Here is a 16,778-nt window from a genome sequence, read left to right as displayed (position 1 = left end):
ATTCTGGTCAACATGGTGAAACCCCGTCTCTACTAAAAATACAAAAAATTAGCTGGGCATGGTGGCACGTGCCTGTAATCCCAGCTACTCAGGAGGCTGAGGCAGGAGAATTGCCTGAACCCAGGAGGCGGAGGTTGCGGTGAGCCAAGATCGCACCATTGCACTCTAGCCTGGGTAACAAGAACGAAACTCCATCTCAAAAAAAAAAAAAAAAGATACGATTAAGTCCTAAAGTTATTTACCTCAGAAAGTGACCTGATTTGGAGATGGGGTCATTGCAGATATAATTTGATATGGTAAAGTTATATTGTAGTAGGGTGGGCCTTTAATCCAATATGACTGGGATTCTTATAAGATGATGGTCATGTGAAGATAGAAACAGTAGAATGTCATGCACTGACGAAGGCAGAAATTGGAGTTACACTGCTGTAGGCCAAAGAGCACTAAAGATTGCCTGCAACCCACAAGAAAATAGGGAGAGACAAAGAAGAGTTCTACTACAGAGTTCAGAGACAGGACAGCCCTGCTGACACCTTGATTTCCGACTTCTAGCTCCAAAACCGTGAGACAATAAGTCTGTATTGTTTTAAGACACCTGTTTTAAAACAATACAGACTCATTTTCTCACAGTACATTGTTTATGGTACTTTGTTACAGCAGCCCTAGAAAATGAATACCAGCACAATGTAAATAAATAGGTAAAGCGTATTCATTCAGTTTCAATAAATAATTAGGACCTAGTAAGTAGAAACGAAGAGAAAACAGAACATGAGCAAGAACTTGCTAGTAGTTAAAGCCACCACAAAATGAATTCAAAGGCTCCAGCAAGTTTAAATTTCCCAGTATTATAAATGTTCAAGCAGGATGAATGAAAGATGGTACAGAGGTGGTTATCCATGCCTCAGATGGAAGGTTAGACTGAATAATCTCCAAGTAAAAAATTGTATGATCCTAGGTTAAATCCCTGTCTGATAGAGGTTGCTAGCTTCCTTTTCATTTCTGCTTCAGTTAAGAGGATACATGGATGACATAGCATGATGGGTAAGACTTAAATTCAAGATCTAGCACTTAGTTTTACTTTTACTTACTCTAGTACTTAATTTTTTCTTCGGTAGGCCCCTTAACCTCTCTCTCCTTATTTTCCCACCTGTTAAACATAGATATTAATACTATTCACTTTATTGTGTTATTATGATGACACTAGTTAATAATTCAAAATGCTAAGAACAAGGCACAGCACATAGTAATGACTAAAGAAGTGATTTGGAACATATACTTGCTCTAATGATGTCTAGATACAATGCATTAAGTCTTCCCACCAGTACCATTCCTCATGTACAAAATACAGAGTCGAAAGTTTAGAAATAATTGCATTTTTTCTTTTTCTTTCTTTCTTTCTTTTTTTTTTTTTTTTTTTTTTTTTGAGACAGAGTTTCGCTCTTGTTACTCAGGCTGGAGTGCAATGGCGCGATCTCGGCTCACCGCAACCTCCGCCTCCTGCGTTCAGGCAATTCTCCTGCCTCAGCCTCCTGAGTAGCTGGGATTACAGGCACGCGCCACCATGCCCAGCTAATTTTTTGTATTTTTAGTAGAGACGGGGTTTCACCATGTTGACCAGGATGGTCTCAATCTCTTGACCTTGTGATCCACCCGTCTCGGCCTCCCAAAGTGCTGGGATTACAGGCTTGAGCCACCGCGCCCGGCTAATTGCATTTTTTCTAAAAGTCCTGTGCATTTTTCTAGATCTGAGATTGTACTGTTTGGACAATTTGTTGGCCAAGTACCAGAAATATAATATTTTTGCCAATTTTCTTATAACAAACTGTTATAATGTGTTCGTCAACTGCTAGGATGGATTTGTACATGTATGAATGTGTGTGTGTGTGTGTGTGTGTGTGTGTGTGTGTGTGTGTTTATTTGTGTCTGTTTCAAGTGTTTATAGAAAATAAATCACTCAGTGGCATCATTTTCAAATAATAAAGACTGCAGTTACCTTGATTAAGATTCAACTGAGTTTTTGGATATCACATGCAAGAGTTAGAGGATGATGTATAGTTTTCAAAATTAAATCCTCCAAAATCCAGGTATTTTGTTAAATTGACATCTGTTGGTAGCTGACAACCAACTTCAACTTCAGGAAGTAGTAAGAACAACTTCCAGCATATGAAACTATTAATAAATGTTACATAATTATCAAAAGAAATCCTCATTCATTGATTTAAATTTAAGAAAATGAGGTTTTATTTATTCACTATATAAAGATACTAATCTCTGCATTATTTGGGTACACGAGTGACAGCCCTGATAGGTTTGTGATGCCCCAGACAAATTCAATAACATTCAGTGAAGCAAACCCATGAATACCTATGAAGTCAGTGTGTACACCTATATCATTCCAGAGCCAGTGAATAAATATATAACTTTTATGTACATCAGACCAAGGACAAAGAATGGAGGAACTGGATGTTCTTTCAGCAAAGGGCAACTGAATCAGACAGCACAACTTTTGAACTGGGGCTATACTGCAAGGCAATGAGGGAGGCTAGCTATGAAAGTATTGAAAAGTATGTTTGATTGCAGGGTGTTGTTTAGAGGCCCTAAGGGTGACAGAAAGGAGACAAAATTGAGTGTCTGGAACTTATATGTGCTTTTTTACAACACTCTCATTTTCACCAAAGAAGGCAACCTATGTGGTGAAAAGACCACAAGTGTTGGAACAAAAGCTGAGTTATAGCTGTAGTTTTATATTTTGTGAACTTATATGTCCTCAAACAAGTTTCCTGTGTCCCAGCTTCCTTTTTATTTTTTTGAAAGGGAGTCTCAATCTGTCTTCTGTCGCCAGGCTAGAGTGCAGTGGCACAATGTCAGCTCACTGTAACCTCCTTCTCCCCTGCTCAAGAGATTCTCCTGCCTCAGCCTCCCGAGTAGCTGGGACTACAGGCACACACCACCACACCCAGCTAAGTTTTGCATTTTTTTTTTTTTTTTTTTTTAGTAGAGAAGGGGTTTCACCATGTTGGCCGGGATGGTCTCAATCTCTTGACCTCGTGATCCACCCGCCTTGGCCTCCCAAAGTCCTGGGATTACAGGTGTGAACCACCATGCCCGACTTCAGCTTCCTCTTTTATAGAATGTGGGTAATATCATTGTCCCTTAAGATTGTTGTCAGCATTAAACAATGTAGGTATATGAACCATCTACCTCAGTATTTGCAGTGGTAGTAGCTGAATAATTGTTGACTCTTACCATGAATAAAACACTATTTGTTGAAAGTTCCAAATGCAGGGTTTAGGAGTAGACATGGGCCAAGGTCATGGATAAGGCAAACACTACAGTTCAGTGAACATTGCTAGCTCCTAATTTATCTCAACTCTGCAGCCATTTCTTGAGATGCTACTACATATTGAGTACTGAGGGAATAGAAAGATGAATTAAAGACCATTTAAAAACTTCTGATACTCGCAATTCAAAATCAAGTAAAAATAAATACAGTCTTGTGATTTATTGAGCAATGTCATGCAAGGTAAATGAACTGATTTTAAGTATGTATTTGGCATTCACACAGATTGACCGATTCAGTGAAAACACAGCACAGCCTTCAGTTATTTTTCCTTTTAAATACATATTTGTGGACTTTATAGAAATGTTAATTAGCTTGACAGTCTTTCCTTACCAATACCTATTTTCTTTGTTGAGTGATTGTTCCTTTTTCTTTTCAAATTAGTTTGTGTGGCAGTGTGGAAGAACCACCACATGAGGACAGTAACCAACTACTTCATAGTCAATCTCTCTCTGGCTGATGTGCTCGTGACCATCACCTGCCTTCCAGCCACACTGGTCGTGGATATCACTGAGACCTGGTTTTTTGGACAGTCCCTTTGCAAAGTGATTCCTTATCTACAGGTAATTATTTTTCATGCCTTTTTGAAGCCACTAAATGTTTAGTCATAGCCATGCCGTTTATGATACATTAACTAGTGAGTAGAGAAATATATTTGCCTAAGGTATTGGCAAACTGAAGGAAAAGAATACTTGAGAATATTTGGGGAAATGAGTTAAATTCCAGATAAAGATAAAGCAACAAACTGCCAAATCATCATTAGATGCTGCACATTTTACCTTGTTGGTTCCTTATTTCCCTATTGTTAAAGAAGAAACTTGAACCAATTAATGATTTAACCAATTAATGATCTCCCCAACCCAATTATTGATCTTTCTTTTGAACCAACTAATGATCTTCTAGTCCAAATCATTGAGGATATTTGTTTTTGCAAGTGATTTTATTTTATGCCGAAAAATTAAGTCTTACTTGATCAAATCAGTGCCATGAACAGGCTTCAGTGTAGATTCTAATTCAAACTACCAGAATTGGAATCTCCGTTCTGCCATTCACCACTTGTATGCTATCATGCCAAGTAGTTGTGATTCACTTAAAGGATAATATTTTTAATGAGATCTATCTCATATGGTTGTTGTGACCATTTACTTAGATGATTAATATAAATAACTTGGCCTACCCTTTGGAAGATGATGATCCTATTAAAATGGTATGCTCCCAAGAAACCTCAATTATTAGCATCAGAATCATTAGTAGATGTTTTCCTTTCTTTAAGAGTGAAAATAACTTCTTTTTCTATTTAATTGCCTTATCAGTAATTAAGAACAAATACTTTCAGAGATTAGTGTTCTGATTATTATTTTAGCTCTAAAGTTTTTGAAACAAAAGATTTATAAGATAATGCTCACATTCACACATCCATCTTAAAGGATGGATTTCCCTTAGAAATTGGACAGCGAGTGAAATGGTGACCACTGTCTACCTGTCTTCCTACAGCCTTCCTGCACCCTCAGTTGTTATTGCATGCAGTCTCTCAGATGGTGATTATAATATTTTAAGGAAACAGAAAATAGCCTTCCAGTAACAAAAATGTAGGTGGGGCACAAATACTAGACATTATACTGATTAGGCTTTTGGAATGAAATGTTGCAAAGGGATATTTCGTTCAATAGTTCCTCGATTACCTCTTATAAAAAGAAGTGATCCTTGTTTAAGGTCAAACATCGTTTATAGAATAGCAAGTGGAAAATACTATAGAAGTTATAAGCTCCATATGTATATTATGTTTAATTATAAAGTTAGTTTGGGTCAGGCTGCTAAAAATCACTACAGGATTATAAAATGAACAGTAGCACTTTTTTTTTTTTGCATGAGGACAATAATACATGGATAAAAGTTCTTACTAAGTTTTCTTCTACGAGGATAGAAGAAATGAAGGCTATGGTGGTATTTTGCATAGAGGCACTAGGTAAATAATACATTTCAGAGAATTCTAATATTTCATTATCTCTGTGGTACTTCCAGAAAACCTTTTACTACTCTCAGTTTCAATAAATACCCAGGATAATATCTTGAGGATTCTCTTAAGTTTTGGGGTAGCTGCGGTTGCCCACAATGTTTAATTGTGAACATGAGAGATTCCCTGATGGGAAGTGAAGTGATAAGGGAGAAGTGCAGCACTCAGTGGCAGGTGCAGTCATGTGCAAATGCACAGAGATAGCTTTTTGTAGAGCAGGCGTCTCAGAGTTTCCTGTGAGTATTTGCACTAGAGGACAGAATGGAAGCAATGTACCAGTGAGGAATGGAGGGCATGGATATCTCTTAAAATCACTGAGAGTCCTCTTTCACACAGCAGAACTGCTTAACAATTCCTACAGTTCAAGTAACATCATCATCTCTAGAAGGATTCCATCTGCCTCTGCACACAGTTTCCCATCTAATCAATTCCTTAGCTTACTCTCTTCTCTGTAGATCAAGGAAAAAAACCACTGAGTAACCACATGATGAAAAAGACTAGATCCATAGATCTATTCGTTACCCCCTCCAACGTTACTTCTTGACAGAAAGGTATAAATGCACAAAGAGATTGGTGCATGGATAAAACTAGTATCTCCAAATTCTTGATATTTATTGCCCCATTTTTCATAGAAGTTTCCCAAATGCAAGGAAAAGTTTCAATGGGCGATAAACATACAAATCTGAGCAGTTTTTCTCCCTAGTTGTGACATTCTGAAACTAATGACTTATATTCCTGATACGATATTTAGGTCTTACTGAATATTTAAAAACATGTTACATAATGCCCAGCCACATTATAAGGTTATTTGGTTGCATTTTAGATTATTTGGGCATTTACTAATTTGCTATAGTGTACATGTTCTTTTTCTTCTAAATATAATACAGCCTTTAGATTTATGAGTGATATACTGTAACACATTGGCATATGCACAAAAAACTTAAAAATCTCACAAATGTTATAAATCTTAGCTGAATAATTAAAATGACTCTTTTGTGTCTTTAATAATTGCCTAACTCTAAGATCATTAACATATATTAGGCTATTTCCTGAATAATTATCATCTATTTTACTTCTCTTCCAACAATGACAACAGCATTGGTTACTTTTTCAGATTTTGTTTCTTTGTTTGTTTAACTGCAGAAGAAGCTGTACACAGAAAATGTCATAAAAAAAAAGAAGCCAAGTGAGATGTGAGAGGTAGGCAGTGGATGGTCAGACAAGCTCCCTTTCTCTCAGTCATACTTTGAACCCTTCTGCCTATTAGTGCTTACCACCCAAATCTGTGATTTCATAAAATTTCCATTTTTCCTTATAGTGAATCTTTAAGATCCCTTTAATATATCTATTTGCTAGTATAAAACAGTGAACTTCTCTACTAAAAGTAATCCCCAAGCATTACCCTGTGCAAAAGGTGCCCATAGTATAGGTCAAAGGCCAAGTACCTGAAGGCAGAAGAAAGTTCCCTCTCACTCCACTTCAACATTCATAGTCCACACTACATTCATTTCTTGAATGACTTACTATTCCACTGACTTGAGCTATTACCACATGAAAAGACACCCAGAAGTATACTTTTAGAAGTTAAAAGCAGTAACAAAACTTTCAGTTACAATTGCTTTTGATAAAATGCAATTTTATATCACTTCCAAGAAAATCTTATAAATTGAACATAATGTATATGAATTTGTAAAATGCATAAGCAGATATAGTAGTTCAAGCAATGAATAGTAACTCACTGATTGTCAAGGGTTCATTCAATGGATTGGTTCATTCTACCATTTGATTAATCACACTAGCATATATTTCCCCCTTTGCTATGTGACAATGGGAACTGCTCCCTGGGTCACTGTTGGCACTGAATGTCAGTCTTTTAAGTAAACTGGTATAAAGTGATTATTATTATCTAATGGCATTAGGAAATACTAGAAATGACATTCACGTTAGAACCATGCTGCATCTATCCCATTTGTCCATGTTGGTTAGATTAATAGATTATAAATCACTAAGCCTTGATGAATACTTTCTACTTCTAATTGCCAGAGAGGATAAATATCTCTCTGACCCAGAAGCTATGAAGAGGTGACTGTGCAAATCTACACAGCCATAGTTCTATTCCCAGGTTAGCAATGGTATTGAGAGGCCCTTGGTGCCTAGCTTGTTTGCAAAGAAGGATTGGAGGTTGTATAGAATAAGGTGAGATTGGCTTGAGAAAGAGAGTTGAAAGTACTCTAAAGTAGTACTAAGAAATTTTCAGGAGTCACCAATCAACCTAAGTCCATTCTCATAGAGTCCAGCCCTTTAAAATTATACTTAAAATGAAATTAGTCACCAAGAATTTAGCAAAGGTTAGGCTTTTACTTGTAATTCCTATGAATACTCTTCTCTGAAAAGCAATCTGTTCCAGTTAAAATATAGAATTTCAGGCTCAAGAATGATAATCATTATCATTGTTATTATAATCATAAATAATAGCAAACAAGCACCACTTATATGTCAGCCCTGGAGTAGACACTTTACATCTCAACTAACTGTCCATACAATTCCATGGTTAGGCACTATTATTCATCCACATTTTACAGATGAGAAAACTGAGGAATAGAGAGGTTAAGTAACCTGCCCAAGGACACTCAGTATGTCAGATGAGATTTATGCCCAGAAAACCTGGTTGCAGACTTCATTCCAACTATACTCTGAGGCCTCTCCCATAGAGAAACAAAAGAATCAGAGTTGGTAAGAATCTTATACTGTTAATTACCTTCATTTAGCAGACACACACACATACACACACACACACACACACACACACACACACACAACACACACACACACACACACACACACTAGGCCCAAAGGTGTAAAGTGAGCGACTCAACAGTGTGCAGCTAGCTGATCAGAGAGAGAGAATAGGTGGGTCATCCTGACACTTAGCCCACAGAGTTTCTGCACTGTTGCCCTGGCTCTTAGATCTCTTTCACTCATTTGTACTTTTAATCAACATATCAGCAAGAAAGGCCCTCAGGTAAAAGACAGAAATATTTGCCCTTTCTACATATTATGAGATCAATATAACCAGGACAGAAAAATAGAGGAAGATGACTGGACCACATCTACTGTCTTCTTCAGTTAAAACTCACCACTCTATTAATGGATTAACAAATATTTGTTTTAAAGACACATGCAAGTATAAGTTCATTGCAGCACTATTCAAAATAACAAAGACATGGAATCAGCCTAAATGCCCATCAATGATAGACTGGATAAAGATAATGTGGTACATATACACCATGGAATACTATGCAGCCATAAAAAAGAATGGGTCATAGTCTTTGCAGCAACATGAATGGGGCCACTGTTATCCTTAGCCAACTAATGCAGGAACAGAAAACCAAAAATCACGTGTTCTCATTTGTAAGTAGGAACTAAATTATGAGAACACATGGACACATAGAGAGGAACAACACACACTGGGGCCTTTCAGAGGGTAGAGGGTGGGAGGAGGGAGAGGAACAGGAAACATAACCTCTGGATACTTGGCCTAATACCTGGGTGATGAAATAATCTGTATAACAAACCTTCATAACAGACATTTACCTATGTCACAAACATGCACATGTACCCCTGAAATTAAAATATAAGTTGAAAACCAAATATTTCTTAAATGCATAATACACATCAAATGTTGTATCAGATACTGGGGACACAGTTGTGAAAAAAAAAAAAAAAAAAAAAAAAAAACAGTCCCTTCTACCATACAACTTTGTTCCAATAGAGGAAACAGACAATAAATAAGCAAATTAAGCAAAATAGTCTACTACCTTATACATGCTGCAAAGAAAATAAATAGCAATCTGTAATAAAATACAAAGGAAATTAGAAGTCTTTTTATAGGGAGATTCTGAGAGTGATATCGGAATCAGTATTTCATCCAGTATAGGAGAGCACATTAAACATAATTACATCAAATAATCACGTGGATATAGGCATTTTAAACATGTTTCTTTGTTATTTCCTTAAAATGCCAAGTTAAAGAATCATTTGTGGCATTGTTAATTATATAAAAATTTTATAAATAATTTTATAATAATTTTATAATTTTATAAAAATTATTTAAAAATTTTGACTGGGTGAACCTGTCTAGCTTTTGGAGTCACATTGCCTTGGCTAGCAGTGAGCAAACTATAGTAAGGAGATCCACATACAGAGTTCTCTTTTAACATGACTCATAACTTTCCTAATAACACTAATGTACAAATAGCCCTCATTATTTGGAAATGTGAAATAAGCTACCCATAATTTAAAAATGTTAATTCAATATAATTTCAATCAAATTTCTATATGATAATTTAAAAGAAAGATGTTATTCTTTACAAGTGAAGCTTTTCCAGTTTGGAATAAACGTATGTGTTTTATTTTCTTCTGTGTGAGTATATGGTTTATTCCAATCAGTGGAAAAGTTACAGGGCAAAATAATTGCAGCCATTATTTAAAGAATGCCATATTATAAACTAAGCCATTTGGAATTTTAAAAAAAACTTAAAAAGTTTTCATCATACCTTTTCATGTTTAACAATAAATACGCATTTAAAAGTATATTTCTAATATTTCATTTTTCTTTTTGATATGATTTCTTTTTAAGTAGAAAGCACTTGCATGGATTTTTTTGGCAACTTTGGATTTGCTTATATATTGTGACTACCTTTCTTGTTTAGTAAATATATTAAGAGTAATTCTTTTAACAGCTGGTGCTTCTCTATTACTACGATGTTTCTTTTCCCTAGACTGTGTCGGTGTCTGTGTCTGTCCTCACACTGAGCTGTATCGCCTTGGATCGGTGGTATGCAATCTGTCACCCTTTGATGTTTAAGAGCACAGCAAAGCGGGCACGTAACAGCATAGTCATCATCTGGGTTGTATCCTGCATTATAATGATTCCTCAGGCCATCGTCATGGAGTGCAGCACCATGCTCCCAGGCTTAGCCAATAAAACCACCCTCTTTACAGTGTGTGATGAGCGCTGGGGTGGTAAGTACCATCTGATGCATGAACTGGCATTTCTATTACAGCAGCAAATTGAAAATTGGATTAGCATAGCCATTGTAAAGCTAGGCTTATATATCCTGTTAGCATTTGTGAATACAGTTTTGCAAGAGCATCAAAACAAACTTGAATTTTGAAACAATTTCACAGAATAACTCTACCTATCTGAATCCTTTGGAAATGTTATCTACTGTTTTCTCATTTTCATATCTTTCAGATAGGAAATGAAAGGAGATTATTCTACAATTCAGATTTGGTTGTTTTAGTTTTTCATAAACTCCTTAAAACAAAGAGCAATATGGAATACAAATCCAATTATGTATTCTGGAATGATCCGAGTTTTATAAGATGGTGCAATCCTGTATTGTCTAAAGTGTCAGGGTCCCTAATGGGCTTCAAATATCACTGGATTTTTTCATTTTAAGAGCATGTCCTTGTTCACATGGTCCTGAGAATATGACCAGAGTCAGTATGTGGTTCTCTAAGTCAAATTATCCAAGTTTGTTTTCTCTATTCAAAATATATTCAATTGGTGAGTTTTGTTGCTAGGATAATTATTATCTAATTTAAGAATTACGGGGGCCAGGCATGGTGGTTCATACCTATAATCCCTGCACTTTGGGAGGCCGAGGCAGGTGGATCACAAGGTCAGGAGTTCAAGACCAGCCTGGCCAACATGGTGAAATCCCATCTCTACTAAAAACACAAAGATTACCTGGACATGGTGGCACCTGCCTGTAATCCCAGCTACTCTGGAGGCTAAGGCAGGAGAATTGCTTGAATCGGGTCCAGGGAGGCAGAGGTTGCAGTGAACCGAGATCACGCTGCCACTGCACTCCAGCTTGGTCTACAGAGCAAGACTCATCTCAAAAAAAGAAAAGAATTATAGTAACTATGAATCAATCTGATTTCTCATCTGGTGTGTATGATATGAAATTTATACAATCAGATTTAAAGGCTTTATGTTTCTTTGGTTCAAAATTTGTAAAATCAGTAAGGTTTTTGTGTAACAATGAGAACGCTTCTATCAATACCTGATGCTAGCACAAATCTGGGCATAGGAAAGAATGACAGAAAATAAAATAACCCTGCATTTTAGCATAGCATGCACTAATTTCGATATATCACATGAAATCTGAAAAAAACAACCTGACCTCTTCTGTGTAAGTATACTAAAATGACTCACATTTAGGGAATTTTTACATTAGAAAATAATTTGTTTCTCAGAAAGATGTATCAAAACAAGCAGTGCACACCAGGGATTAATTGTGGGTAATATACTTAAATATTATAATCTTTGAATTTCTATTACTTCCTACCTTGGTGTTTGTACTAGAACACCGAAAGGAAAAAAGTAAATCACTGATGAATTAGGCATACTACAGCAAGATAATATTTAAGAGAGGCTGGGATTATTTTACACACTATTGTAAGACCTATAATAACTAATATTTTATAGTTTGTTTTATCTATCACCCCAAATATCAAATCTCTCTCTTTTATTAGGATTTACTTTTCCTTTTTAACATTGCATTTTGGTTGTTTGTTTGTTTGTTTCTCCTCTGGATCATGTTCAGTTTTTCCCAATTAATTGTACCAACAAAAACAAAATAAATGGAAATTTCCAAAATGGTAGGAATATTTAGTAAGTGTCCCATGCACCATTTATTAATGCTTAAATAACACCTTGAGAACTTATTATATGTCAGGCTTTGTGTCCACCTAGAGAGAGACAGACTCTGCTTAAGGGAGCACACTCTATATAGTAAGGCTCAAAGGCCAACAAACAAATTTTTATAGGGTAATCAGAATTTGTACATAGTTATGTACAAAGTGCTGGGAACAGAAATGAGAGAACAAACTCAGCTTTGTCCATTTGAACAAAAGCTTACAGAGGAGCTGCTAACATTTCAGCAAAACATTAAAGATAAGCAGGAATTCTCCAGACTGGAAGAGGAAAAAGGATGTCCAGAAAGCAAGAAAACCCACATCATGGGTACTACGTTACGAAGAAGAAAGAAAGAGAGTCAGAACTTGTAGTTTCTGGAACATAGGTGCAGGTAGTCTAAATAATTGAGTTTGGAAAGAAGATGGGTTGGGGACTGACTGTGACATGTCTCTTACACAATTCTTTTACATTGACTTATATTTAGAAATCCTGAAAAGGTCTTTCTCAGAATCTTGTTTTAAATTCGACAGTAAATTTAGTCCTAGAGAGATTTTATTTTTTTTCAAGATTATGAAGTAAATATGTACATTTAAATCTTAATTCTTTATAGAGATTGCAATTAGATAAATATACAAATATTTTTCAGTATATGTCAGCAGTATTTTCTCTAAAGTATTCTGGCAATTAGTTTCTGCTTTTGTAAACTTTTCTGTTTTAATGTTGCCCTGAATAATCAAGTAATGGTAACCTTCATTAACAAAAAGATTGCAATGCCATGGAATCCTGTTCAGTTATTATGATTAAGTAAATAGAAGTAAATGATTTTTAAATTACCTCTGAGTGATAAATATAAATACATAAAACTTATTTCTACACTTGTATTTTATTACCCAACTCTAGCAAGGATATTTTTATTAAAAAAGAAAACAATTGTTGAAGATATAAAAATATAAACCCGGCCTTCAGAAATCATTTAAGAAAACTAATTGAAGGTGATTTTATAATAGCCCATAATTAAATGTGTATAAAGTCTAAAATTAAATATTGGATTGAATTGATGATCCACAAAATCCAACTTAATACAAGCTATACGATTAGTTTTTCAAATATTAAATGAAATTGTTAATAACCTCATGTTTTTAAGAAAAACATAAAATAATTCAAGGCACATTTTTATTCTTTTTTATTAGACATTTATGATTTTTACATAGCCTGTAAAATGATTGTTCATATATACTATTTATAAGTACAGGTTCAAATTATAATGTTAAACCTTGGCATATACGTGATTTTCACAACTTAAAAACACCATAGGAAAGTATGTTTTATAGTGTTAGCTCTCTAAATTCAGACATTTTTAAAGGCCAACTGTAATTTAGCCTAATTTAAAAAACTATTGTAAAATATCTTCTATTATTTTAAATCAATTCATGATCTGTGTTTCTTATCTTTATTCTACGTTAAGTCAAAAATATAGTTATAAAATAGAGAGTAATATCATAAATATCCTACAACCAATATTACAGTGGAAAAAAATTCAGAAAACAATTTGGTCAGTTGATACATATCTATCAAATAACTTTTGGAAAAGTTCTGTAAATGCTATTTTACATATGGTGCAAAATAATTGAAAACTAACTAAAAAAATTACCATAAATATGTAATTATGTATGGATAAATTATTTCTAAAACTAATTATATTCATTATTGCCTATTACTTCTTCATAAAAAGAACCATAAGCCATGATTTCTGGCACACACACACACAACTCAAGAACATATAAAGAATCTTAATACTTATTTTAATAATTTTTAAAATATACATTTGTATGTTCAGTGTTTGCCTCAGTCATACCGTTTCATACTTGTACAATTTTTAAATTGTTCCAGAATTAACCCACAATTTCTTTATTACTTGGTTTGTAAATTCATAGTTCTACAGAAAAGATCCTATAGAAAGAAACTCTTGGCCAGGCGGGGTGGCTTATGCCTGTAATCGCAGCACTTTGGGAGGACTAGGCAGGCAGATCACCTGAGATCAGGAGTTCAAGACCAGTCTGACCAACATGGTGAAACCTTGTCTCTACTAAAAATACAAAAATTAGCCAGGTATGGTGGTATGTCCCTGTAGTCCCTGCTACTTGGGAAAGGGAGACAGGAGAATTGCTTGAACCTGGGAGAAAGAGGTTGCATTGAACCGAGATCACGTTGCTGCACTCCAGCCTGGGTAACAGAGCAAGATTCTGTCTCAAAAATACATACATACATACATACATACATACATACATACATACAAACCAAAAACTCGTTTTATGCCCTCAAAGTTATAATTGCTTCACTATTCATTCATCCAGTGTTTAATTAGTATGTACTATGTACTGTTAGTCAAACATTGTTCTGGTCACTGGAGAATGGCAATATCTCTTTTTTTGAATCTTAATGACAAATTGTTCTTTGGTGGGCTAAAAAAAATGGAGCCCCTTTTTTTAGTCATAGTAATTATGGCATCTGGCCTATTTGAGGTTTGAAAGCAGTTAAATACGTATATATGTGTATTAGTGGGAACATTTATTAAACACATTTATTAGAGAGAAAATAGTAAAATATATTAAAGATTCAGGTAAACTTAATGAACCCCTAAACTTTGAAAAGACAGTCCAAATTGAATATTGGGAAATTATATTTAATTTACTTGTTCATTCAATTCCTGACAAGTGTACCATGAAAGACGAATGTTTGTAGTTTTTAGATAATTAAGATAACATGTTGGTTGAATAATGGATCCTAACTCATCTGAGAGAAATTAAGTTTTGCCTGTCAAATATGTGATACGACTCTTTAATCTCTGATTTCAAAGACTAAAGATCCACATTTGTTCTTTATTAGTTAGTTTCATATATATATAATATTTATTTAGATGGTGCCTATTCATCAGTTGAGTAAAAACAGTAGTTTTTAATGGTTATCAACACTTAAAATACTTTTTTTTTATATTAAAGTAATACTTTTGTGAAACAAATTTTGTGTAGCTGTATTCTAGGTCATATACGAATGTTTTAAACACATTGAAGACATTGCTTATCAAGTGCAGAAAGACTTCAAAGATATTTTCATCACACGAAACTTAAAATTTCAATGGCATTTCTGGGTTTTTAATCAGCGTAGACTCTAAGTGTGAAATGAGGAATTTAAGACTATCATGTCTCCCCAATTATCTATTGTAATCTCCTTATTAAAACAATCTATCATACCCTGGAAGGATAATTTTGCTTGATCAACTTTTTTCCATGTCCGTGTTCATTATCATAATATGCATTTAGCAGTTCAATTACATGTTTTTCTAATTATTCATAAATATACTAAACACATACGGAGCGTTTGCTACCATCTATTCAAAACGCCTGTTATCGCAGTGATACTGTCCATAGCTGCAGATGAAAAAAAGTTGACTATCAAATCTAGTTTCCTCTATGCAGACATCAGGGCTTTACACATACGTAAGATTCAAAGTTATATAGATTTTGTAATGCAGAAAGCTCATGTGATACTTCTTCAAAACAAATAAAAGTTCAAAGCCTGTTAGTTGCCTGAAAGTGCTGAGGTCACTTTCAGATTCCTTTGAAATTGGCCCACCAAATGCTGTGTAGGCTGTGGCACTTCAAAGGGAAAGACTGTTTGTTATTCCTCCAGTCAGAATGCTTGAATTTTATTGCTTTTTATGTAACTGGCCTGTTTTACAGGGTCAACTTGAAAGAAAGTTAGAAATTGATGAGGTAGGTGAATGCTACCTGGGCCAGAGAGAAGCTAAAAATGACACTTCAAATTGGTCTCTTAGACCTAGGAGCTAAAAATACAAAAATTAGCTGGGCATGGTGGTGTGTACCTGTAGTCCCAGCTGCTGTCCCTGCTGAATATTGCAGGGCAGAAAGACATCTAAGCCAAGAGAATGTGGGTTTAGAAGGATGAATACTGGTGGCTCACGCCTGTATTCCAAGCACTTTGGGAGCCTGAGGCAGGTAGATCACGAGGTTAGGAGTTCGAGACCAGCTTGACTAACATGGTGAAACCCTGACTCTACGAAAAATACAAAAATTAGATGGGTGTGGTAGGTTGCACCTGTAATTCCAGCTACTCAGGTGGCTGATGCAGGAGAATCACTTAAACCCCAGGAGACCAAAGTTGCAGTGAGCCAAGATGGCACCATTGCACCCCAGCCTCAGAGATAGAGTATCAAAACAAAAAACAGAACAACAAAAAAACGATGAATACGGAGAACATTAGACTCAAACTCAACCGCATCTGAAAGACAAGGCTATGGAAATAAGATTGTGAGGGATATGAAACTCCTAAATATGTTAAAATATATTCAGCAAGAATCAAATGCATGATTGCTCAATAAATATAATTATTATGACAAACACTTTACTTATTATTATTGATTAATCCTGACTATAAACTGCCCTTATCACAAATTTGATCACATAACCAAGCTTTCATGCTTCTACATCCTCATTCTGAAGTAATGAAAAGAATAAAATGCATAGAGGTAACGGCATTATTCCTCAATAACAGTATGGGAACAATCCCCTTGCCAATAGAAAAAGTCAATGTGTATAATTTTTAGAAGACAAACAAAACAGACTCTATTGTGTTAGCATTCACTTAGAATTATAATGAGTTATTACATTTAACATCTATGAAATCTGTGCAGGATA

At 35.0% G+C, this 16,778-nt stretch overlaps 1 protein-coding gene across 1 annotated transcript in view; it reads left to right on the top strand.

Annotated features, from left to right (window-relative positions):
- The window catches only part of HCRTR2 (hypocretin receptor 2), a 109,181-nt gene that overhangs the window by 73,091 nt on the left and 19,312 nt on the right, over positions 1–16,778 (top strand). Inside the window, exons 2-3 of the mRNA XM_003926378.4 lie at positions 3,725–3,903; positions 10,136–10,379. Of these exons, the coding sequence (XP_003926427.3) occupies positions 3,725–3,903; positions 10,136–10,379 (423 nt within the window). The remainder of the gene's footprint in view (positions 1–3,724; positions 3,904–10,135; positions 10,380–16,778) is intronic.

This window comes from Saimiri boliviensis, chromosome 4, assembly GCF_048565385.1.
Source record: "Saimiri boliviensis isolate mSaiBol1 chromosome 4, mSaiBol1.pri, whole genome shotgun sequence".
In the NCBI taxonomy this organism is placed as follows: Eukaryota; Metazoa; Chordata; class Mammalia; order Primates; family Cebidae; genus Saimiri; species Saimiri boliviensis.
The sequence above is the reverse complement of the archived record's forward strand: the minus strand, read 5'-3'. Positions and strand labels throughout refer to the sequence as shown.